The sequence below is a fragment of the Adiantum capillus-veneris genome, chromosome 3 (genome assembly GCF_014529385.1).
Source record: "Adiantum capillus-veneris isolate H3 chromosome 3, ASM1452938v2, whole genome shotgun sequence".
Lineage (NCBI taxonomy): Eukaryota > Viridiplantae > Streptophyta > Polypodiopsida > Polypodiales > Pteridaceae > Adiantum > Adiantum capillus-veneris.
The window spans coordinates 19,977,337-20,001,572 of NC_140933.1; the positions used below are offsets into that span (position 1 = coordinate 19,977,337).

A 24,236-nucleotide genomic window follows, 5' to 3' on the forward strand; every position below is an offset into this window, starting at 1 on the left:
TCAAAGAGAATAGCATAACCACTTAACATAGTTCGCTGTTCAGGAAAAAAGAAGGGAAGCCGTGGTGATCATTCGTACAAAAAAAGCTACCAACAATTTGATGAAAGCAGTTAAAGAGAGGCTATATCGATCAGAAACATACAATATTAGAAGCAGGACACCTGTAAGGGCCCAAAAAAGACACTAAGAATGGCGGCTTACAACTCATGGCATGTCCAACATAGGTTTCACGACCAGGTTCAGTACATTTTTTAGCAAATCTGACTACCTTTTGTCCTTCTGCATGCTCGTAAAAACTCCACTTTGTATGGTAAAGCTCTAAAGATGTCGAAACCTGTACAATGCAGCCACTAAGCAGCAACAATTTTCTCCTCACATTCAAGAGGATGTGAAGGAAGACCATTAATATGCATGGTGTGTGATTTTCCATTTCATATTCACCGTGGGAACCTTGTCTCTTCTACACCATACCGCCCACATGATAGCAAACTAAAAAACAGCGAGAGCACTGAAACTTCCGTTTGAGGTTGGAAAACCCTCTTGCTGCTATGCTAATCAAGCATTGCTCCATGTGTATCTGCTCAAATGTTCCTGGTCGCCTTAGTGGCACGAAAAAACGGTGTCACCGCTTGATGTTTAGAAGATTTTTTGCTTCTTGCTGCTCTTCAAGCAAAACTTCACTTGTATATTTGATCAAAAGCTCCTGTTTTTTCTTCTCCACTACCATCCTTTCAATCTCCTTCACGTCCGGAAGTGGAACATGAGCTACAAACTCCCGGGTCTTTGATTCGCTCTTCTCATCATCACTAGAACCTTCCTCATCTAAATCATCCTCTTCTGTAAACACAGGCTTCACTCTGGCAACCTCTCCACTTCTCACTGTTTTCTTTGCAGCATTCTTGACAGCTTCTATTCTATTCCACTCATCTATAGCTTTCGCTCTGATTTTTTGTTCTGCTTCTTTCTCTAAAGGTTCCAAAATTCCATCTTCTTCATCTCTGTACCCATAATAATCAGCATCAATCCTCTTATACATCTCATACCTGGATGCAAACAGCACAGTTGGGTAAAATTTCAAGAGAACATCGGGATGAATTGAAACCAGACAAGGAAATGAGCACCCAAACCAAACTGCAAGGTGTTCTGTAACTTAACAAAGAATCAAAAATCTTGTTGATGGTGAAAAATTATTCTTGCATGAGTTGCAGGTTAATCAACAAAAATATGTACCTACAAACATGCATCAAACTCTTGAACACAAAGTAAAGGTATCTCCTTCGTAATTCTGTTCTCCTTTACGCAGGTTTTCTATGGTTTCTTTGTTTGCTGCTTCCCTAATTGTTTTCTCTGCTTGTAATTTTTTGTTTTTATCTGTGATACATGTACTTGTGTGTTTTGCATGTGAATGCCTGAGTAAGTGAGCTGACCAGCCATCAACTTTTCCCCTAAGTTCTTGAAGGATGCAATTTCCAAGGGTCCCCAAGTGAATGGAACACCCTTCCCAGTCAGGGTGAGTTAAGGCGAAGCAATCTCTGCAAACATTCTGGTGAACCGCTTATAATACGAGCGCAAACCCAAAAGGCTTCGAGCTTCATGCACATCCTTGAGATCTGGCCGACTGCGAATAGTGTCTACTTTGGCCAGGTCCATCTGTACATCCTTCGCCGAGACAAAGTGCCCCAAAAAGACATCTCAGGTAGGAAAAACTCACTCTTCTTCCCGTTGATGCCCAACTTATGTTTCCACACTGCGTCACAAAACCAGTAAGAAATGTTTTCTGTGCTCCTCTTCATTCTTGGAGAATACGATAAGGCCGTCAAAGAAGCTGTCCACATAATAACTATGCCCAGTGAGTTATGGCATGTTCGATGCCCACGCCCAACTTCCCCACTCCCCCCACACCTCCAGACTCTCCCCCCCCCCCCCCCCCCCCCCCCCCCCCCCAAAAAAAACACACACAGCTACTGGTACTGAGCAGACACACTTTCACAAGCCACTGCATGGGCTTCTTGGTTAAGCATTGCACCGATGCAATCACCCGAAGCATCACAGTGAACCTCGAATGGTTTCCCTAAGTCTGGCACTATCAAAATAGGTCCATGGCTTTGAAGATACTTGAGCCCATCAAAGGCACCTTGTTGTCTCGATCCCCATTTGAAAGGGATCTTCTTCCTTGTTAGATCATGGAGTGGTCCTACTACTTGAGCAAAGCTTTGGATAAACCTCCGGTAATAGGAACACAATCCCAAAAAGCTACGTACATCATGCACCATAGTGGGAGTTGGCCAATCTTGTACGACCATACTCACTTGGTTGTGTGAGACTATATGGCCGAGATAGTGTATCTCAGTGTCTCCGGTAATAGGAACACAATCCCAAAAGGCTACGTACATCATGCACCATAGTGGGAGTTGGCCAATCTTGTACGACCATACTCAATTGGTTGTGTGAGACTATATGGCCGAGATAGTGTATCTCAGTGAGAAAGAGCTCACTCTTCTTTGCATTCACATGCAACTCATGCTTTCGCAATTCCTGAAACACTATGTCCAAGTGCTTCCGATGTTTCTCCTCGATCTTCGAAAAGACGAGTATGTCATCAAAGAACACTCCTATAAAAGCTCGGTGTGGGCTGAAAATTCGATCCATCATTCGATTGAATGTGGCAGGAGCATTGGTCAAACGGAAAGGCATTACCAAAAATTCATGAAGTCCAAAGGTTGTGCAAAAGGCAGTCTTATGGACACCCTCAGGGGCTATGCGTATCTGATGATACCCGCTCTTTAAGTTGATGCGACTGAAGATGCTTGCACCCTGCAATTATCGAGAATACCATCAATCTAAGGAATCAGAAAGCGATTCTTGATAGTAATCGTGTTTAGAGATCGATAGTCTATGCACATTCGAAACGTGCCGTCTTTCTTCTGCACCAGTAGAACAAGAGAGCAGTAAAGCAAAGTACTTGGTTGTACTATACCTTTTTCCAAAAGCTGGTTGGTTTGGGGGAGGGCTACCCGTTCCGAGATCAATGCAATGATCTTCAGGACGTTCCGGAGTTAGTTTATGTGGTAGAGTATACGTGAAACAATCTTTATACTTTTCAAGAAATTGAAAACATTTAATTTCCAAACTAGAGAGCGAACCCCCTCATTAGTTTTATCTTTTTCACGTGCGAAAATCAAGTAAGCAGAAATACGCTTCTTTATTTCCTGTTTAATGGAGATGTGGCTTACAATAGCGAATAGCCAATCCCCTGCATCAGCAAAAATTTTAATGTTCTTGCCCTCATGCTCAAAGGCGAGGGTCTTTTCTACATAATTTGGGACCGGTTGCATATGGTAATGCCATGGCATACCCAAGATGATATCACATCTGTCACAAATTGTTGACGTGTCAAGCCACTGAAGAACAGAGTCAACTTGCAAATCCCGATCGAGGGGCCTGAACCCCAAGAAGCAGCAACAGCAGAAGAAGAAGAAGTCCTACCAACTTATGAGACCCCTTTCGATGGGGTCCAGGGGACCTAAAGGCATTTAAATTAAAGCAGGGCCAACACGTGCGCGCACACACACACAAAAAGCGTAGAAGATGATGCGTGGCAGCTGTACGCATGGTCCGCAAAACACGCCGACATGCTGACGTGGCACCTGTATGAATGTTTGTGTTTTACGCTAATGACATGGCAACTGTACGGATTTCCGCAAATTGCGTTGGGTTGCTTTTGGGATAGATGCTTTTGAGTTTGAAGCTTTTCATGTAATTGTTTTTCATGGCCAAGGACTTTATATATGAGCCAAGGGCTCATTCTCTAGCATGCTCCACGTGAGGTACAGAGGATGGAGTACTGACGTTGTACAGAGAGTTCAAGCAATATAAAGAAACATCGAAAGTACCTCTCATTTCTAATGTGCAAGCGAAGCTTGAAAAGAAAAAGGCAAAGGAAACTCTCTCAGTCTTTTCTTCTCCAAAGCACGATACACATGTTTTGCATGATAAAGATGTGATTGTTCACAAGGATGATGGTTTCGATAATGATTTTTCTAGTGAAGCTAACCTCATTGCAGATACGATCAATCACACAGAACCGATCTTGGCTCTCGAGTCAAGGTCCAAAGAACCCACTCAAGAAGTAGAGTGTTCGCATGATTAGTCAGCACGCATTGTTCGAGTGTGACGGTTTCTTGTATTTTCTTCACCGTCTTTATGTGTTCCCTTTTCATAGGCATGCTGTATTGTACGATGCACGTGATGCACTCATGGATGAGCACGTATGTATACGGATCACTCTCAAAAAGAAGAAAAATTTGCATTCAAGGAATTCACATTCCATGTCTCTTCCTTGGCATGACACATTCTTAGAAAGAGCGCAAGAAAGATTGTCCATCAAGCATAGGCATTTCCATTGTGATTTTCCACAGTTGATAGGTTTAGAACGACAAGTCAAGATTCGACCCCATTTTTTGTGTGTGTTTGGTGAACGGCTTGACACTCCGTCACTTTGTTCATCTACATTGCATGCACAGTCTTTTAGGAGGACTAGTATTTTTCCAATCACTCTACATGGAATGGTTATGTTCATGATTGTGTGTTGGAAGTGGTTTTAAAAATTTTCCTCCTCGGAGATTCTTGAAGAAGGTAGACACACGTTGATCAAAGCAGATCATATGGCTAGGGTCCTTCTGGCACAGATCTTTAAGCATCATGCAATGCCTAAGTCTATTGTGAGTGATCGAGATCCTCGCATGACAGGAAATTTTTGGCGTGCCTTGATGGATAATCTTGGTACAAATCTTGGTACAAAGCTGAATTTCTCATCTACTTACCATCCTCAAACGGACGAGCAGAGTGAGATAGCCAACTCCACAGTATTGGATATGTTAAAAGCTTATGTGTCAGACCGGCAATCTGACTGGGAGAAATATTTGCCTCTTGTCGAGTATGTGTATAACAATACCGTACACTCATCGACGGGGAAAGCACCTTTTGAGATTCTCTATGGTAAGCCTTTGCTTCCACCCATCCTTTTAACTAAAGATAAGATCTTTGCAGCAGATGAATTTGTCCGGGATTTGGACACAGCCTATGGGCAAGTTAGGAGAGCTATTCTACGCTCTCAGGAAAAGCATAAGAAAGCTGCAGACAAGCACAGGAGGAATCTCGACTTAACAGTCGGATAGTTAGTCTTACTCAAGTTTGAGAAGGCAAGACTTAAGAAACAAGCGTCTCATAAGGGGAATGCCCCTGATGGGTGATGGGTACATCAGTAAGGGGGCATTCCGTAGGCTGAGGAGGAAATCCGAACTAAGTAAGAAAGTACGCGTAAGAACGCAAGCACAAGAATAAAGATGGGTTCAATGAAGCTTTTTACGAAAAGCAGGAACAGTCGCGGGAAGGCAGATGCTTTCCCGCGAGGAGTCTGTGTCTGCATTGCATCTGTGCTGTGTCTTGCACCCGAGGACGCCTGGAATGTGTCCGTGTAGCATTGTTTTCACTAACTGAGGGAGTTTTTAAAGTTTGAACAGGTTCACACTTTATTTTATAAAGTGACCGGTCACTTTTAAGGGATCGGCCCCTTTATTAATAAAATAAAGCAAGCAAGGCTCTTATAGAAAAAGCCAGCGCTAAAACCAACGCAGGGGGGGCTGAATTGCGATCTCTCTCTCTCTCCTCTCTCTAGAAAACGCGATTTTCTCTCTCCTCTCTCTAGGAGCGCCAAGCTTTGCTTTTTGACCCCTTTTCCTGCTGGGTGTCAGACCCTATAAAAGGGTAGCCAGCGTTTCAGTTTGAGAGGGAGCCGGAAGCAGCAGAAAGTGCAAGCGCTGGGATTCTGGAGCAAAGCCTGGCGACAGAATTTGCAAGTGTTCGCGTGACGACTGAGTACGGAGGTCGATTCTTCGAGCAAGGAGCGACAGGTATACGGTGTTGATACGTATTGAGAATTGTTGCTCTGTGTGGTTGGTTTTGTAGGAATCTCCGGTCTCACGGGAAGGCCCTTCATGAGAAGTACGGCTTTACGCCCAAGTCCCTTACGGGAAAGTACGGCTTCGCGCCTAAGTCCCTTACGGGAAGGAACGGCCTTGTGCCCAAGCCCTTACGGGAAAGCACGACCTTCGGGTCTAAGATTACAGAACGGATGGGTTTCCTCGGGTTCTTGTGCTTGTATAAGAATTCTCCCTCAATAGAAGAATACTCTTAACGGGGGGGGGGGGACCAGCCCATCTTCTGGTCCCCAATATTGTGTCGATCTTCTCCCTTCTCTCATGTTTTCAAAGAATTATACTTTTCAGATTTTTCTAAGTGCTCGTGTACGCTCCCGTTTTGTGACAGTTTCCTGTCTTCTTAGTTGTCGCAAAGTAAGCATTAAATTGATGCAACCAAGAATGAATAATAGTAGCATCCATCTTACCGTCATACTTACTGAATGTCAACTACTCAGTGACGGGGTTGTTAGAGTCCGAATCTCTGCTTGTGCTACCTGATGAACTACCAACATCTTTGACCGGCTCGGGCTTAGAGGTGAGTACGTGTAGGATCAACTCTTGCATGCGTTGGTCTCTCTGCGCCTCACGTTCTAGCTCCAAGCATGCGTTGGTCTCTCTGCGTCTCACATTCTAGCTCCAAGGCCGCTCGTCTTTCCTCACGCTTGCGATCCAAGTCTGCCTTTCTTTCTTCACGCTCGCGATCCAAGGCTGCCTTTCTTTCTTCGCACGCGTGATTCAAGACTGCCTTTCTTTCTTCGGCCGCTAAGCGCGCTCGATCACACTCGCGATCCAAGGTGGCGCGGTGCGCCTCTTATTGTAGCATCATGTCCATCATCGTCTTGACCAAAGCCTCCATAGGATTTGGTGCAACCCTTGGCGTAGATGGGGAAGGGGGAGGGTCGGAAAAACCTCTTGGTAGGGAAAATTCTTCTTCGCCACCTCCATACTCATCCCCTCCACGCAAAGTATCCATTCCTCTTCGGGTGATGACCATACACTGAGATCTTGGGTACTTAAGTCCACGAGGAACTTGGGTTCTTGTGGTGCTTGGGTTCTTGAGGTTCATGAGTCCTTGAGGTTCTTGAGTTCTTGAGGTCTTTCTTTAGCTTGCAATCTGTGTTAGAGAAGGCTTTTCTCTTACCCGAGCTCGACTCTTCCCTGCGAGCGTACCCCTTGGCGGCCTTGCGCTCACACCAAGGTTGCTTTTTCCCACCTCACGTCGATTGGCCGACTGCTAAGTATACGGTCCGCTCTCAGTGAGTGAAAAGAGGAACAAGGGGAGGCCGGACAAGCCCTTCTTTCTTGGGTTACCTGTCACTCTTCAAAAACACGATTAGGAATCGACTCGCCCAAGTGGACTTAGGTTACGTGCGACCGCAACAAGCAGAAAATTTCTTGTGGTTCTTTCCTTGAGTGATACAGAACACTGCCAAAGCTTTGATACCATTTTAAGGTGCCGTGGAAGTGAATGTTGAACTTTGCTCAAGATGAGTGCTCCGAACTGTGCTCAAGGGTTCCTTTTACTTATGGAAGGGAGAGCCTTCCGTTCCTTTAGTGCGAGAGTGCAAATGATCACAAACAAAGTGAATGACATTGTGAATGAAGGTGCTGAGAGAGAGAGAGAGAGAGAGAGAGTGAAACCGGCCTGTTCAATCCAAAAAGGGCGGTAGACTTTACTTCAAACCTTGATTTAGCTTTCACCCATTATTAGTCGTCTATTTTACCTGTGCTATAATGACACAAGAGAGGGGAATGGGATACAGATGCTAGAATGCACCTGTATGAGAAGTCCGACACCAGATTGGCCCCTAACTTAGGCGCCCCTTTCGGTATTTCTTTATTGTTTAAAAGAGGGAATAAACGCTGTGGTTCTTTCCAAGCTGCCCCGCACAACCTTGGCTGAATTTTGACTGTTCTGGCTTGATTTCGGCAACATAACTGTACTAGAACCCTTCACGGTCAATATTCCCACGCATTAAATGACTTTCCCGACGCATACGGGCACTTTGCAAAACCTGGCGAGAATCTGCAGCACACTGAATTCTCTGTTTTCAGCCCTGAAAATGCGCCAGATCGCCTGTACAACGGTCCCCTTGCGTCCTCGAACCTCCTGGGGGTATTAGGGTCCGTTTAGGGCCAAAACCCTAAACTTGCAAAAATACACAGCAGGCTGTAATTTACTGTTTCGGGCTCTGTTTCGCGTGCCAGTCGCATCCGTAGCAAGTCCTCGAGCTCCCGCACCTGTAGGGCTACTTGCCCTTTGAATCGGACGAGATTTCTGGTGTGAAACCTCTCCGAATTCACCTGTACCTGCGGGGGATTAGCCGCTAGCTAATCCAGTACCTGTGCAAGAGGCTCTTGCCTCGGCAATCGCGCATGAACCCACACAACTGTACATTTGTCGAATGAAAAACCCACTAGTGGGGCATAACATACTGCCATAGAGGAGAGAGAGGGCAGTGCGTAGCGTGCAGGGCATCACTCCTGGCACCGCACTGTGCATAAGAGGGAAAGCAAGCACTCCATAGCTCTTAACCTGTGACAAAACTGAAAATCAGCCTCGTCTCTCATTTTAGGCGCCCCCTCCTCTAGCCAGAAGTAGCAGAAGGCTCATAGAGTGACACCTCGCCCAGTTTCTGATTTTGGCCAACTGGGCTAAAAATATCTCAACTGGTGCGTCAGTTGACTTGACAGTAGAGCAATAAAATGTTCCTCTTGTCATTCCGGAGCTAATGACGCAAACACATTTTCGGGTCCCAAAATAGCAGTTCCCTAAATTTTAGGAGATACTGCCATTGTATCTTTCTAGGTCATCCGACCCCCTTTGTACACTGTAGCCACACCCATAACTGAAATGTAGCCTCTGTAGCAAAGGATTCCACTTTGGCTAGTCAATGACCTCACTTTGGCTAACCATAGTCCTTGTCCAACCTTAGTGCTCTCTTGCCCTTAGGCCTGGACTCCCTCTGGACAGTTTCACACTAGCTATGCAATGCAGGGCAGTTAGATTTCCCGAGGGGTGTTTCCAAAAAGTGAAAGTAAATAGATAATAAGAAAGAAATCAACAAAAAGGATAGATAGTAGTCACACGCTGGAGAGAGAGAGAGAGAGAGAGAGAGAGAGAGAGAGAGAGAGAGAGAAGAATACGACACCAGACGGTTGTCAAACCCTCCTCCAAGGCCCCCCCTCTCTATGGCGAGAGAGGTCTATGCTATTGATTGCACAATCTGGTACAATGGTCTAGATGCAATGGACTTGCCGACGATGTCGACCAACTACACTACTGTAAGGTGCAACGGAAGTGAATGTTGAACTTTGCTCAAGATGAGTGCTTCGAATTGTGCTCAAGGGTTCCTGTTACTTACAGAAGGGAGAGCCTTCCGTTCCTTTAGTGAGAGAGTGCCAGGGACACAAACAAAGTGATGAACACTGTGAATGAAGGTACTGAGACTGAGAGAAAGAGAGAGAGAAGAATACGACACCAGAATGTTGTCAAAACTCTCATCCGAAGGCCCCACTCTCTATGGTGAGAGCGGTCTACTATTGATTGCACAAATCTCTACAATGCTTTGGACTTGCCGACGATGTCGACGACGATGAGGACGACTACGACGAGACGGGCTGAAATCTGAAAATGCTAAGGGCCGAAATCTACAAATCTTTATCCGCTGAATTCTGACTCTATGTCGTTGACGATGTCGATGGCGATGATGCAACGATGATGCGCTGAAAACGCAGATGCTGAAATCTGCGTTTTTCGCGCTGAATTTGTAAACCTTGCAGAATTTGTCCGTGCGGCGAGGAACTGTTGCGGGAGGTGAGATCTGCGAGGTTCGGGGGTTCTAATGTGGAGTCTGACTGCTGAAAATTGAAAACGCTGGTGCTACTGCTGCTTCTATCGCGAAGATCTGCAAAAACGATAGGCTGATTTGGGGTTCTGCGGTGGAAATCTGCTAACGCTAGGGCTGATCTGCTGTTGTGGGGGAATCTGCTAACGCTAGGGCTGATGTGCTGTCTATTGTCGCCGTGAATTTGCAAGTGCAAAAACGCTGGCTGATCTGACGCAAAAACGCTTGGCCTTCTGCAATGTTGAAAACGCTAGAGTTGTCGCGGGGTCGGTCTTGCTGAGAAGTTGCTTGTTGAGCAAGGTGCTCCTGTTGCCTCTTCTGCCAGAAAGTGCTAGTGCTAGATTTCTACTTATACGAACTTAGTAAATTTGCCCTACCTACTTTCCAACGAAAGTCATTTAAAAATAATAAGTGAAAAATGTCAAAAATAGGGAAAATAGGTCTATGCACTGTAAAAATGCTCTTGATGGGATCTGATGGTCATGCTATGTACAACCAGAGGATATGCATCTAATCTAAGTGTCTAGACATGCACGGTCTGCGAACAGACTCAGCTACTCTAAATGTCTGGGCATGCACGGTCTGCGAGAACAGACTCACAAAAGTGCCATAACACTTCCTATTCTAGTCTGACTTGACTGAACTGAACCCTGGCCATGCTGTAGCTTGTCCACCCACATATAGGGTTGGATGCGTCATGTGACATCCCCTCCTTTTCAAAGTGAGGTACTGATACCGAACTGTATGGCGTCGAGGGAGATCGCCAACAGCGTCGGGAATCCTGGAAAGGACTCTTCGCTGGCCCACTTTGATGCATGGGTCATGCGATACTTGAACTTCATAAAGGTCTGCAACGCTTGCTTCTTTGCGTCGCGCCGAAAGCAACACAAAGTCTTCTGTGGCTCATTTCGATGCTTCAACTTCGTCTATAGTCATCAGTCTCTCTTCTTCAAGAATCTCCGAGGCTGAAAATTCATGAAACCACTTCCAACACAGAAACATGAACATACCCATTCCATGTAAAGTGATCGGAAAAATTCTATGCGTCCTAAATGATTGTGCATGCAATGCAGATGAACGAAGTGACGGAGTGCCAAACCGTTCATCAAACACGTGCAAACAATGAGATCGAATCTTGGCTTTCTGATCTAAAGCAATCAACTGTGGCAATTCACAATGGAAATGCCCATGCTTGATGCTCAATCTTTCTTGTGCTCTTTCTATGACTGCGTCACGCCAAGGAAGAGACATGGAATGTGACTTCCTTAAATGCATACTTTTCAGCTTTTCATGAGAAATCCGCATACATCCGTGCTCATTCATGAGTGAATCGTGTTCAACGCACAATATGGAATGCCTATGAAAAGGGATCACATAAAGACACTGACTTAAATACAGGAAACGATCACGAATGAAACACTTGAACAATGCGTGTTGACTAATCATGCGAACACATAGTACTTCCTGTGAGGGTTCCTTGGACCTAGGCTCGAGAGCCAAGATCAGTTCTTCTTGAGGGGGTTCTTTCGGAGGGGGTTCTTTCTGAGAGGGTTCTTTGGACCTCGACTCGAGAGCCAAGATTGGTTCTTCGTGATTGATCGAATCTGAAATGAGGTTAGCTTCACTAGAGAAAGGATCAACTAACACATCATCCTTGTGAACAATCACATCATCTTCATTCAAATCATCATGCTCGTAAGAAATCACATCTTGATTATGCAAATTATCATGCTTGTGATTGTCATCCAGATCATCATGCTTATTATTATCAAGCAATTCATCATGCTTATCATTATGCAAATCTTGTGTATCATGCTTTGGAGAAGAAGAGACCGAGAGAGTCTCCTTCTCCTGAATGCTTTCATTCTTTGCCTGCACATTGGAAAGGAGAGATGGAGAATGAACAACTTGCTCTCCACGAATGACAATGCGAGAGTCACTTTTGGCATTGAAAGTGAATGTATTTTCCGCCCAATCAATGAGAGGGTTATGCTCACGAAACCATTGAATGCCCAAAATCATATCACATCCTGAGAGAGGAGAGACTAATTTTTTTTAATGGAAAGGAGCTTGTTGAACTGTAAACAACAGTTCAAGGCACTCTTTCGTGATGAGAGAGTCCATACCAGTGTAACAGGGAACGGGCGGAACACAGCCCAAACGTTCCGAAACGGCGTTCCAGACGAGTTCCGTTCCCGAAACGGAGTCGAGAACGAAACACCGTTCCGGAACTGGGGTGTAACCGGAATGGTGTTCCGGAACAGGGCGGGTCGTGAAGCGGAATGGCAGAAAGCGGGGTAAAACGGGCAAAAGTAGGCATTTGGGGGCAGATTTGGGGCTGCTTGGGGAACATATTTGGGGCAAATTGAGGACAGGTTTCAAGGCAGATTTGGGAGCAGTTTTGGGGTTGTTTAGGAGTTGATTTGGGACTAAGTTGAATGGAGGTAATTCAAGCCTTACTTCAATCGATCGTTCCGGCCCCGTTCCCGTTTTGGGCCTCCCTCCTCCTCCCCGTTCCCGTCCCGTTCCGGACCCTCCTGTTCCCGTTCCCCGTTCCCGTTCCGGGTAACTATGGTCCATACTGGGAGTGAAGCCAGAGACCTCAAGAGGAGATTTCTAACTAACCTCTAGGTGGGCTCTCTCAACAAGAGAGGGACTAATCACATCATGCATACTACCTGGGTTAAACAATATGACAAAACACTGCCTGGTCATATGACCATGACATTTAATGAGAGACTCATCAATGGGAGGGTCATGAGAAACTTGGGGCACACTCGTGTTGTCATTTATTGCATTGACTGAGGAAGTGGGCTCTGTGGATTCTTTAGATTCATTCGATTCAAGCTTAGGACATGCTCTTTTTATGTGACCCTTAATGTGACAATGAAAACAACGACCTTCCTTAGAATAAGTGCTTTGTTCTTCTGACGTGATGTATCCTCCTAGAATTCCTTGTGCTACCTTTTCATCTGGAGTGAGCTTAGGTTTAGCAATTGTGTTAGCTTTACCCTTAGGTTCATTTTGAGAGTTCTTTTCTGAGAGACTATTGGAAGATTGGTTAGAAGAGTTACCGTTCTTACCATTCTTACCGTTCTTACTGTTTTGAGGGTTCTGAGAAGTCTGAGAGGTACTTGTGGAAGTCTTGTTTTCCTTAGGCTTTCCCTTGTTGTGCTTCATCTCCTGTGCGAGAGCAATCGCTACCACCTTGTTGAGATCAATTGGATCGAGCACCTCGACATCATACTTGATATGCTCGTCCAATCCATAAAGGAATGCCTCCTTGCGCTCTGCATCCGATTTGCGTAATTAAGTGTCGAGCTGCAAAACACGATTAGAGAAAGACATAACTGGCATACCATTTTGCTTGAGAGTGCACCAATCGTCCTTCAATCGTGCGAGGTATTGAGGTGGCATAAACTGTGCCTTGAGCTTGTCTTGGAAATCGACCCAATTGAAGGAGAGGCGTGAATTCGTCGGCATCCTCTAGGTGCGCGGCTAACTTTGCCTCTTGCCATGCGTGGTACCAATTGATGGCATCATCGGCAAGGTACATAGCTGTCGTCAAAACCTTGCTATTTCCTGTCTTCTTAGTTGTCGCAAAATTAGCATTAACTTTATGCAACCAAGAATGAATAACCGTAGCATCCATCTTACAATTATACTTATTGAAGTGGATCTTCTCTGTGATTGGGTTGTTGGAGTCCGAATCTCGGCTTGCGCCACTTCATGAACTACCAACATCTTTGGCTGGCTCGGACTACGAGGCGAGGACATGTTGGACCAACTCTTGCATGCGTTGTTCACTCTGTGCCGCACACTCTACCTGTCTTTCTTCAGCCGCCAAGCGCGCTTGATCACGCTCATGCTCCAAGGTTTCTTGTCTGTGTTGGCGTTCACGCTCCAAGGCTTCCTGTCGTTCTGCTTTTCTTCTTAGTTGTGCCATCGCAACGCGATTCGCTTCTTGTTGTTGTGCCATCATCTCCATCATCGACTTGACCAACGCCTCGATAGGATTTGGTGCATTCCCTGGCGTAGATGGCGCAGGGGGAGGGTTAGGAAAACCTCCATGGTGAGGAAATTCTTCTTCACTACTTTCATGCCCATCACTACCATTGGAAGTATCCATTCCGCTTCGGGTGATGACCATACACTGTGATCTTTGGTTCTTAAGTTCACGAGGAACTTGGGGTCTTGTGGGTCTTGGGTTCTGGAGGGTCGTGAGGGTCTTGGGGTCTTGAGGTTCTTCTTTCGCTTGCAATCTGTGTTAGAGAAGGATCTTCTCTTCACCCGAGTTTGCTCTTTTGTGCGGACGCACCCCTTGGAGGCCTTGTGCTCACACCAAGGTTTCTTTTTCCCACCTCGTCGATTGGCCGGCCGCTAAGTGCACGTTCCGCTCTCAATGAGTGAAAAGAGGCACAAGGGGAGGTTGGACAAGCTCTTCTTTCTTGGGTTTCCTGTCACTCTTCAAAAACACGATTGAGAATCGACACGCCCAAGAGGACTTGGGTTACGTGCGACCGCAACAAGCAAAAAAAAAAAATGTGGTTCTTTCCTTGAGTGATATAGAACACTGCCAAAGCTCTGATACCAATGTAAGGTGCAACGGAAGTGAATGTTGAACTTTGCTCAAAATGAGTGCTCCGAATTGTGCTCAAGGTTCCTTTCTACTTAGGGAAGGGAGAGCCTTCCGTTCTTTAATGAGAGAGTGCAAGTGATCACAAACAAAGTGAAGAGACACTGTGCGTGAAGGTGTTGAGACTGAGAGATAGAGAGAGAAGAGAATACGGCACCGGGAAGTTGTCAAACCCTCCTCCAAGGGCCCCACTATCGATGGCGAGAGTGGTCTACTATTGATTGCACAATCTGGTACAAGATGCTGATGCAAATCTAAGTGAGGCTATGTCGAGGCCCACGGTGGTGCTGACGATGACGAGACTAGGACTGAAACTGAATGCTTTGGAATGCTTGGCGAATCTGCAACTGTCGATGATGATGGGGCTGATTTGCTATTGCAAACACGCTGTCCTTGCCGTCTACAAACGCTGGATCTGCTGCTCCTTTAATCGTTGGGTTATTGATGAAGAAAACACTGACTTTACTGCTGAGAAAAACGCTGGCTCATGCTGAAATTGCTGCTGCAAAAACGCTGGTTCATGCTGCTACAAAAACGCTGATCATAGGCTGAATTTCCTGCGATAGCAGGGCTGAAAACGCTGGCCTGGGCTGAGTCTGCAAGTGATGAAAACGCTGGCCTGATGTGAGGGGAAAACGCCAAGTCTTCAAGGCTGAAATCGCGAGGCTGAGTTCTTGCTTGAGAAGGTTCTCCGGAGGGCATGCTGCACTGGGTGCCTGTTGCTCTCCTTCTTCTTCTGCCAGATTAGCCTAGCACTAAGTTTGCTTATATATTATCTTAGCAAAATTGCCCTACCTAGTTTCCAACAGAAGTCACTTAATAAATAAGTGAAAAATGTCAAAAATAGGGAAAATAGGTTTAATGCACTAGAAAATTCCCCTAATGGATTCTGATGGTAATACTGATGAACATGCTGTGTGCAACCAGAGGATATGCATCTACTCTAAGTGTTTGGGCATGCACGGTCTGCGAACAGACTCACAAAAGTGTCAAAACACTTCCTATTCTAGATTGACTTGATTGAACTGAACCCTGGTCATGCTGTAGCTTGTCCACGGACACATAGGGTTGGATGTGTCACGTGACACCAACTTCCTAAAATTCCTTGAGCAGATTTTTCATCAACTGTCAACTTAGGGTTTTCTTTACTTTTAGCTTTTCCTTTTCCCTTAGGTTCATTGTGAGAGTTTTGTGCTTGAGAAATAGAGGAAGATTGATTAGGAGAATTACCATTGTTCTTACCATTCTGCGGGTTCTGAGGATTCTGAGAGGTACTGTGAGAAGACTTGTTCTCCTTAGGCTTTCCTTTGTTGTGCTTCATCCTCTGCGCGAGAGCAATCGCTACCCCCTTGTTGATATCTATTGGGTCGAGGACTTCGACATCATACTTGATATACTCATCCAATCTATATAGGAATGCCTCCTTGCGCTCATCATCCGATTTGCGTAATTGGGTGCCAAGCTGCAAAACACGGTTAGAAAAAGACATAACTGGAGTACCATTTTGCTTGAGGTTACGCCAATCTTCTTTCAACCGTGCTAGGTACTGAGGTGGCATGAACCGCGCCTTGAGCTTGTCTTGGAAGTCGGCCCAATTGAAAGAAAGGGGCACGCCTTCCTCGGCTTCCTCTAGGTGCGCGACCAACTATGCCTCTTGCCACGCTTGATACCAATTAATGGCATCACCGACAAGATACATGGCTTCCATCAAAACTTTGCTATTCCCTGTTTTCTTAGTTGTCGTAAAGTAAGCATTAAATTGATGCAACCAAGAATGAATAACATTAGTATCCATCTAACTGTCATACTTACTGAACGTCAACTTCTCAGTGATTGGGTTGTTGGAATCTGCATCTCTACCTTGTCAAAGTCGACAATGCGGAAGCGTAGAGACCAAAGGGAGTGAGCATGAGAGAGAGAGAGAGAGAGAGAGAGAGAGAGAGAGAGAGAGAGATTCTTGAACCAATCAACCTTGGCAATGAATAACTGAATGTGTATACAATGGAGGCAAGGGGTTGCTTATATAGCAATCCTGGTAAATTGCCCTACTCAAGACTTTGACAAATAAGTAAAATAAATACCTAAAAGCCAAACTAAATAATGGGATCACATTGGGCACTTCACTTGAGATGCCTAAACTTTAACACCCTCTCTGCAACTCATAGTGGACATCAATAGTGAGACCAAGTCGATGAAGAAGCTACCGTGGACACCCTAGCACCGGCCGGGATACTGGATACACCTCGGTGTCCTCAACTTTGTACCTGAAAGTAATGCCATCTTGAGCATCGGTTGCCTTTGTAGAAACTTTGAACTGTAGACCATACTACGTCCAATAATCCCCATTCATGAACTGTGAACACATCATGTCCAAAATATAAAACTCCAAGATAAGGAAATGTGGAACACATCCTGTCCATGATCCGACCAACAACAATGAATTGGCACTCCCATCCATAGTGTTTTAGACGTCTGATTGGTTCCCTGCTAGATGCATGTGTATTGAACTCCGACCTACGGGTCCAAACACCAATAACTTGAACTCCAACACAAGGGTCCAAATTAATTATAGTGAGCATTGCTTGCTCCTCTCTGCCATTCACAAGCCTCTCTCTGGTTGAAGCTAGTGGTGACACCTGTTCATTTGACTAGAAATCTCACGTCGAGGCCACTGCGGCCACCGCCACGAGTGCCATGTCGATCTCCTCTATTATCAAATCTTTATTACCGTAATCTTTGTCCAACTTGCCTTTATCCTTGTCTATCTGTGAGTTCCTGCTTTTGCCTTTGGCTCCAAACTCTCGAGCCAAATAAGGCGTCGAATCACAATCATGACTGTGGTCGTACCTCTTGGGTACCGAGGTAGCTAACTGAGTACTGGTACTGCCATCCATGTCCAACTGACCTTTGCCGCTGTCCTCTAGCGAACTCCGCCATTTGCTTTTGACTTCACAAACTCGAGCCAAACAATTTGCCGGGCTCCTTGAGAATTGTGCCGATGGATAGGCCGCTAATTGGATGGTTGACGATCTATTATCCATAGCCACTTGTTGCTTTTGGTCGTTGTCGTGCTGGTGCTCGAGCAAGGGGACGCCATTTTGAAGTTGCAAGATCTCGAAACTGGTACTCCTCGCACTCCAAGGGCCATACAAGTCAACCAAGCCGCATAGAACTTCCAAGCAATTCCACCCCACCGATACTCCCAAGCCACTCCACACCCTCTCTTGAACTCCAATTGTTAGGTGCAGCGGAATGAATGTTGTATTTTCTCAAGATTAGTGATCTTTATTGCTCAAGGTTCCTTTTAGTTCTTAGGGAAAGAGAGAGCTTTCCGTCTGTAGAGTGCTGTGGTCACGAACAAAGTGAATGGATTGTGCGTGCAAATGAATGAGACTGAGAGAAGGAGAGAGAAGAGATACGACACCCGAGAGGTTGTAAAACCCTCCTCCGAAGGCCCCACTCTCGTCGGCGAGAGTGGTCTATTCTTTGATTGCACAAAGGTGTACAATGCGAATGCAATGGACTGATACAATGGGACTATGCCGATGATGACGACGGTGACTAGGGCTGAAATCTGAGATCTTCTAGATGCTGAATTTCTTGGACTGTTTCAAGGCTGAAAATGGACTGTTTTGGCTGCGTTTTCTTGGGCTAAACTTGGGGGATCATCTGCAACTGAATGGGGGAATTTGCTACTGTTCTAACTGCTGAATTCTGAGTTTTTCTCCCTGCTGAAAACTGCAGCTTTTCTAGCGTTAGCGCTGGGGCTGAAAACGCTGAGAAAAGGCTGAGGATTTGCTGGCGTTTTGGATGAAAAACGCTGGCTGAAGTATGGCTTTTCTGCAAATGAAAAACGCTGATGCTGATGGTCTTGTTGGCTCCAAAACGTTGGCACTTAAGGCTGAAATTGCTGAGGTCTTACTGCTCCCTAGCGTTAGTGATTTGATGCAAAAACGCTGAGCATGCAGGGATAAAATCGCCAGGGCTGAAGTGAGTTGGTCGCAGGAAAACGCCAAGGACGGGGCTGTCTTGTTGGGGAACTAACGCCAGAAAGGGGGGAACTCCAATGGCGGCTGATGCTGTGAAAAACTCTGAAGAAGGGGGAGGTATGGCGATGGGGGTCAGAGGGGGGGTACTGCTGAGAAGTTGCCTGTTGAGCGGGGAGCTCCTGTGGCTCTTCTGCCAGAAAGTGTGAACTTTGGTTTGCTTATATATTAACTTAGCAAAATTGCCCTACCTACTTTTGTAGGAAAGTCACTTAAAAATAATAAGTGAAAATCCCAATAAATAGGAAAATAGGCTAAATGCACTGGAAAATTCCCCTAACTGATGCTAATGGATTCTGATGGGAATTCCGATGATCATGCTGTGTGCAACCGGAAATATGCATCTATGCTAAGTGACTGGGCATGCACGGTCTACGAATAGACTCACAAAAGTGCCAGATCACTGTTAATCTAGACTTGACTGAACTTACTGAACGGTACTCAATGCCACAATTTTTTGCAACCTAGAACACCAAGAGACTGCACCACCAGCAATGGAAAATACATATCTACTGGTAGATTTCTTGGTATCCATGTCACCTGCCATGTCTGCATCACAATATCCCTGCAACTTTAAGTCACTTTTTCCATAACAAATACACTTTGATTGTTTACCTTTCAAATATCTCAAAATGCATTTGACAGCTTCCCAATGCGCTTTGCGAGGATTCGACATGTATCGACTAATAACTCCCACTGCATAAGCAATGTTAGGACGAGTGGCAACCATAGCATACATAAGAAAACCACAAGCTGATGCATATGGGATTACCTTCATTGCTTTCAATGCCACCTCATCCTTTAAGCAATCTGCTTTGCTAAGCTTAGTGTATGGAGGTAAAGGTACTCCAAGAGGCTTAGCATCAGCCATATTAAATCTGTCAAATACTTTTGCAATGTACCTTTCTTGAGATAAAAACAACAATTTCAGCTTTCTATCTCTTTTAATACGCATGTCCAAAATATGCTCTGCATCACCCAAATCCTTCATAGCAAATGCTGAATTTAGCTTACGTTTCAGAGCATCAAGACTAGTCTTATGTTTCTCGGCAAGCAGCATGTCATCAACATAGAGAACAAGTATGATAAAACTACCATCTTTATCCCTTTTCGTATACAAACAATGATCTGCATGGCTGCGTTTAAAGCTTTGAGACAACATAAAAGTGTCAAACTTCTTATACCATTGTCGTGATGATTGTCTCAAACCGTAGAGAGCCCTTTTGAGTTTGCATACAAGTTCCTCACGTGTAGGAACTACAAAACCTTCAGGCTGTTTCATGTATATGTCCTCTTCAATGTCACCATGCAAAAACTCTATCTTTACATCCATTTGATTCAATTCCAAATCAAGCACTGCAACGAGAGCAAAAAGGACACGTAAAGTCGTAAGCTTTACCACAGGGGAAAATATTTCTTGAAAATCAATTCCTTCTTTCTGTGCATATCCTTTTGTAACCAATTTTGCTTTGTACTTGGGTTTTTCATCCACAATCTTAATCTTGTACACCCATTTGTTAGGAAGAGCCTTTCTCTCTTTAGGCAATGGCACAAAATCCCAAGTATCATTTTCATACAAGGATTTCATTTCCTCTTGCATTGCAAGCTGCCACTTATTGCTTGACTCACATGATTTGGCCTCTTTATATGTAAGAGGTTCACCCTCATTAGTCAACATTACATGATCCAAAGAGGGATTAAATCTCAGCGGTTGCCTTCTCAAACGAGTTGACCTACGTACCCAATGATCTACATTCTCAGGCAACGGTTCTACATCATAAGGCAACTCATTTTCAGCTCTATCATGCTGTTGAAAATCATTTTCAGCCAATTCAGGTGGCTGGCCATCCTCATTAGGAGCATCAAAATCATGTCCTACCTCTTCTGGCTCAAGGTTAACCGGCTGATTATCAATTTCAGCTTGCGGTAATGCATCATAAGGCTCTTTTTCAACATCAATGGGTGGCACGGAAGGCTGAAATCTGACTGTTTTTTTGTCAACATCAGATTTTGTAGCATTCTTAAGCAATTTTGTCTCATTGAATACTACATCTCGGCTGCGTATTACCTTTCTAAACTGTGGTAACCACACTCTATAGCCCATTTCACCTTCTTCCTCATAACCTAGGAAGACTCCTTTAATGGACTTCATATCAAGCTTTGTTCGCAAGTCATTGCGTACATGAACAAAAGCTTCGCAGCCAAATACTCTCAAATGATCTTAAGAGACACGTTTGCTAAACCAAACCTCCTCTGGAATGTCATTTTTCAGCGTTCTATTAGGAGAGCGATTGCAAATATGAATTGCAGTTTTCAATGCCTCTCCCCAAAACTCTTGGGAAAGATTAGCGGTGGACAACATGCAACGCACTCTCTCGTATAAAGTACGATTATACCTCTCAGCCACATCATTAGAAGACGGATTATAAGGGGCTGTCAACTCCCTTTTAATCCCATTTTCATCACAAAAACACTGAAATTCAGCAGATACATACTCTCCTCCATTATCAGATCTGAGACATTTAAGCTTAGTACTCTTTTGCGTAGTGACAAAAGCATGAAACTTCTTAAAAGCATTAAAAGTCTCACTCTTACTTTTCAACCAATGCACCCATCCTTTCCTAGTACAGTCATCAATGAATGTAACAAAATACAATGCACCATCAAAAGACTTAACAGGCATTGTACATACATCGGAGTGAATAAGATCAAGAGGATTAGCTTTGCGAGAGACACCAGAGTAATAAGAAGATTTCTTTTGCTTTCCATAAAGACAATCGTTACAAAAATCCAAGTTTTTGCCTTTTACATCAACCTTCTTCAGAGAGGAAAGCACATCAATACCCTTTTGGCTCATATGGCCAAGTCTCTTATGCCACAATTCCGTGTGTGTAGCAACTTCAGCAACAACAAGAAACTTGTCAGGCAAAGCTTTGCATCGAAGATAGTACACAGTACCTCTTTTAGACCCTTTTGCAACAAGCATAGAGCCCTTAGCAACTTCCATGAATCCCCAACAAAGATGGTAGTATAATTATGTGCATCTAACTGGCCAACAGATAGCAAACTTTTCTTAATGCCTGGTATAAATCTGACATCATTCAACAGAAGCTCTTGACCATTGTTAAGATGCAAGTGACATCCTTATCTTTTGTCTTGCTCTTACTTCTATTTTGAGTCCTGTTGCCCGCATCACGCTTTTGATTTCTACCTCTTGCAGTGTAGGCATAATTGCCACCTTTCCCACTAGACTTGCGTCTAATCTCTTCATTGAGAATAGACCCTCTCACACCGTCATATGTGAGGGTTGGACTGTTGCTCAAGGAGACAACCAAGGTTTCCCAATTATCTGACAATGTCATAAGCAAGAAAATAGCTTTTAGCTTATCATCGAATTGCTGAAGCCCACTGTTTTGCAACTGACTCAACACACCTGTAAAAGCACTCAAATGCTCAGAAGCTGACTTCGAGTCATCAAGTTGCATATTCACCAACTTTTGCATCAAATGCACCTGGCTCATAGGCGTGGTGTTCTCATAATTGGACTTTAGCTTTTACCATATTGCATAAGCAGAGTCCAAACGCTTGATGTCCGTCAAAATGTCATCATTGATAGCCATTTTGATGTAGGCCATAGCCTTCTTATTCAACCTAGCCCACTCTTCGTCAGACAAACCTTGTGGCTTATTCTCTTCCAATGCATCTTCACCATAGTAACAGTGAATGGCCGTTTTCAGGTCTCCGTTCCCCGTTCCCATTCCAAGTTCCCATTCCGAATCCCCGTTCCGTGTTTCAAATGTGAGTACCCGTAACAGGGAATGGCATTTTGTTCCGCATTCCCGTTCCGGTTTCCCGTTCCTGGTAACTATGATCTTCACAATCCTTTAAGAAAAGGATACCTTGCTTGTGTTCTTGCCAAAGGTTGAAGCCTTGACCATCGAACTGTTTGATTTCCATCAAACTTTTAGTGTCAGATGCGGAAGAGGAAGAAACCATTTTAATGTAACCACAAGTGTGTATACAAGAGAGATGCAATAGGCTGAAAATTTCAGCAAATAGTAGCAACCACAAGACTTTGTATACAAAGAGCCACAATTTCTTTGCATGAAATAGTCCAAATCTGAAATTTCAGCTAAAATGTGTAATTTCAAGCACCTGTACTCAGCTTTTCACTCAATTTGTCACGACAAAACATCAATACATGTGACAAACATCAATATATGTGATCCCACAAATTTGGTACACCTGCGTATTACTGTTTTGACCTGTAATAACCTGTAAATCACTTGTTTTGACCTAAGAAAACAGCCTGTTTTGGTGACCTTTTCGACCCTGGTAGCAAGGGGCTTCGCGATGGAAGCGAAATTGATCGCGGAAGAGCAATATTTACTTGCTGTCCAGCAGACTGCACAGAGCTGTTTTGAAACCCTAGGGCTCTGATACCAGTTGAAAGCGCGAAGCAGAAGGTACCGGTAGGTTCGCATCGCGATGCAGTGCAGGATTGGGACAAGAAGCAAGAGGCACAGAGCAGCAGAGAGCTAGCGCTAGAGATCGAAGCAGGGAGAGAGAGAGAGAGCTCACGTTTTTGGGGAAAACTCAATAAGTGAGTTTTTGGTTTATAAGTGACTTAATGTGTCCATGTTCAATGTGAACCTGGACAAAGTATAAAAATGTACAAAAAGGGGTTATTTAGGTCTTTAACCCAACATGCGCCTCACGCTCTAACTCTAAAGCCGCTCGTCTTTCTTTAGCCGCCAAGTGCGGTTGCTCTCGCTCACGCTCACGCTCCATGGCTGCCCGTCTTTCTTCTAAGACGGCACGTTGCACCTCCTGTTGGAGCATGTCTCCATCATCGACTTGATTATAGGATTTTGTACAATCCGTGGCATAGATGGGGATGAGGGAGGATCGGGGAACAATCCTCTTGGTGTAGAAGTGTAAGGTGCAGCTGAAGTGAATGTTGAATATTGCTCAAGTTGAGTGCCCCGAATTGTGCTCAAGGGTTTCTTTTACTTATGGAAGGAAGAGCCTTCCGTCCTTTAGTGAGAGCAATGATCACAAACAAAGTGAATGACACTGCGAATGAAGGTGCTGAGATTGTGTGTGTGTGTGTGAGAGAGAGAGAGAGAGAGAGAGAAGAATACGACACCACACGGTTCTCAAACCCTCCTCCAAGGGCCCCCCTCTCTATGACGAGAGAGGTTTTATGCTACTGATTGCACAAATCTGGTACAATGGTCTAGATGCAATGGACTTGCCAACGGTGTCGACGACAATGATGAGGACGAGCTGAAATTTGAAAACGCTAGGACTGAAATGTGCAAAACGCTGACTTCTGCTGAATTTTGACACTGTCGGCGAGGATGGCGATGGCGATGACGCAACGACGATATGCTGAAAACGCAGATGCTGAAATCTGCGGACAGCGGGCTGAATCTGAAAACACCGGTTGATCTGACGGTACGGCGAGGATCTGCTGCGAGTAGGTGAGATCTGCGAGGCTAGAAGTGCTGAAAATTGAAAACGCTGATGCACTGGGCTGATCTGATGCCAGACCTGCAAAATGCTAGGCTGAGTCTGTAATTGAAAAACGCCAGCTCTGTAGCAAAAATGCTCTGTAGCAAAAATGCTGGTCTTGATCTGCTATCTGCTAATTGTTGGCTGAAAACGCTAGGTCTCTTGCCGATCTTGCTGAGAAGGTGAACTGCAAGTTATTGGAACTTCT

At 44.8% G+C, this 24,236-nt stretch overlaps 1 protein-coding gene across 2 annotated transcripts in view; it reads right to left on the reverse strand.

The window, feature by feature from the left end:
• Nucleotides 1-71: 71 nt before the first annotated feature.
• The window catches only part of LOC147460574 (pre-mRNA-splicing factor ISY1-like protein), a 37,983-nt gene continuing 13,818 nt past the window's right edge, over nt 72-24,236 (reverse strand). The window contains exon 2 of one of the 2 annotated variants that reach the window (XM_086508035.1): nt 72-998. In XM_086508035.1, coding sequence (XP_086364161.1) covers nt 623-998 — 376 coding nt within the window. In that variant the 3' untranslated portion in view covers nt 72-622. Of the gene's footprint in view, nt 1,044-24,236 lie in introns of both variants that reach the window. The other variant, XM_086508033.1, reaches the window with a different exon arrangement.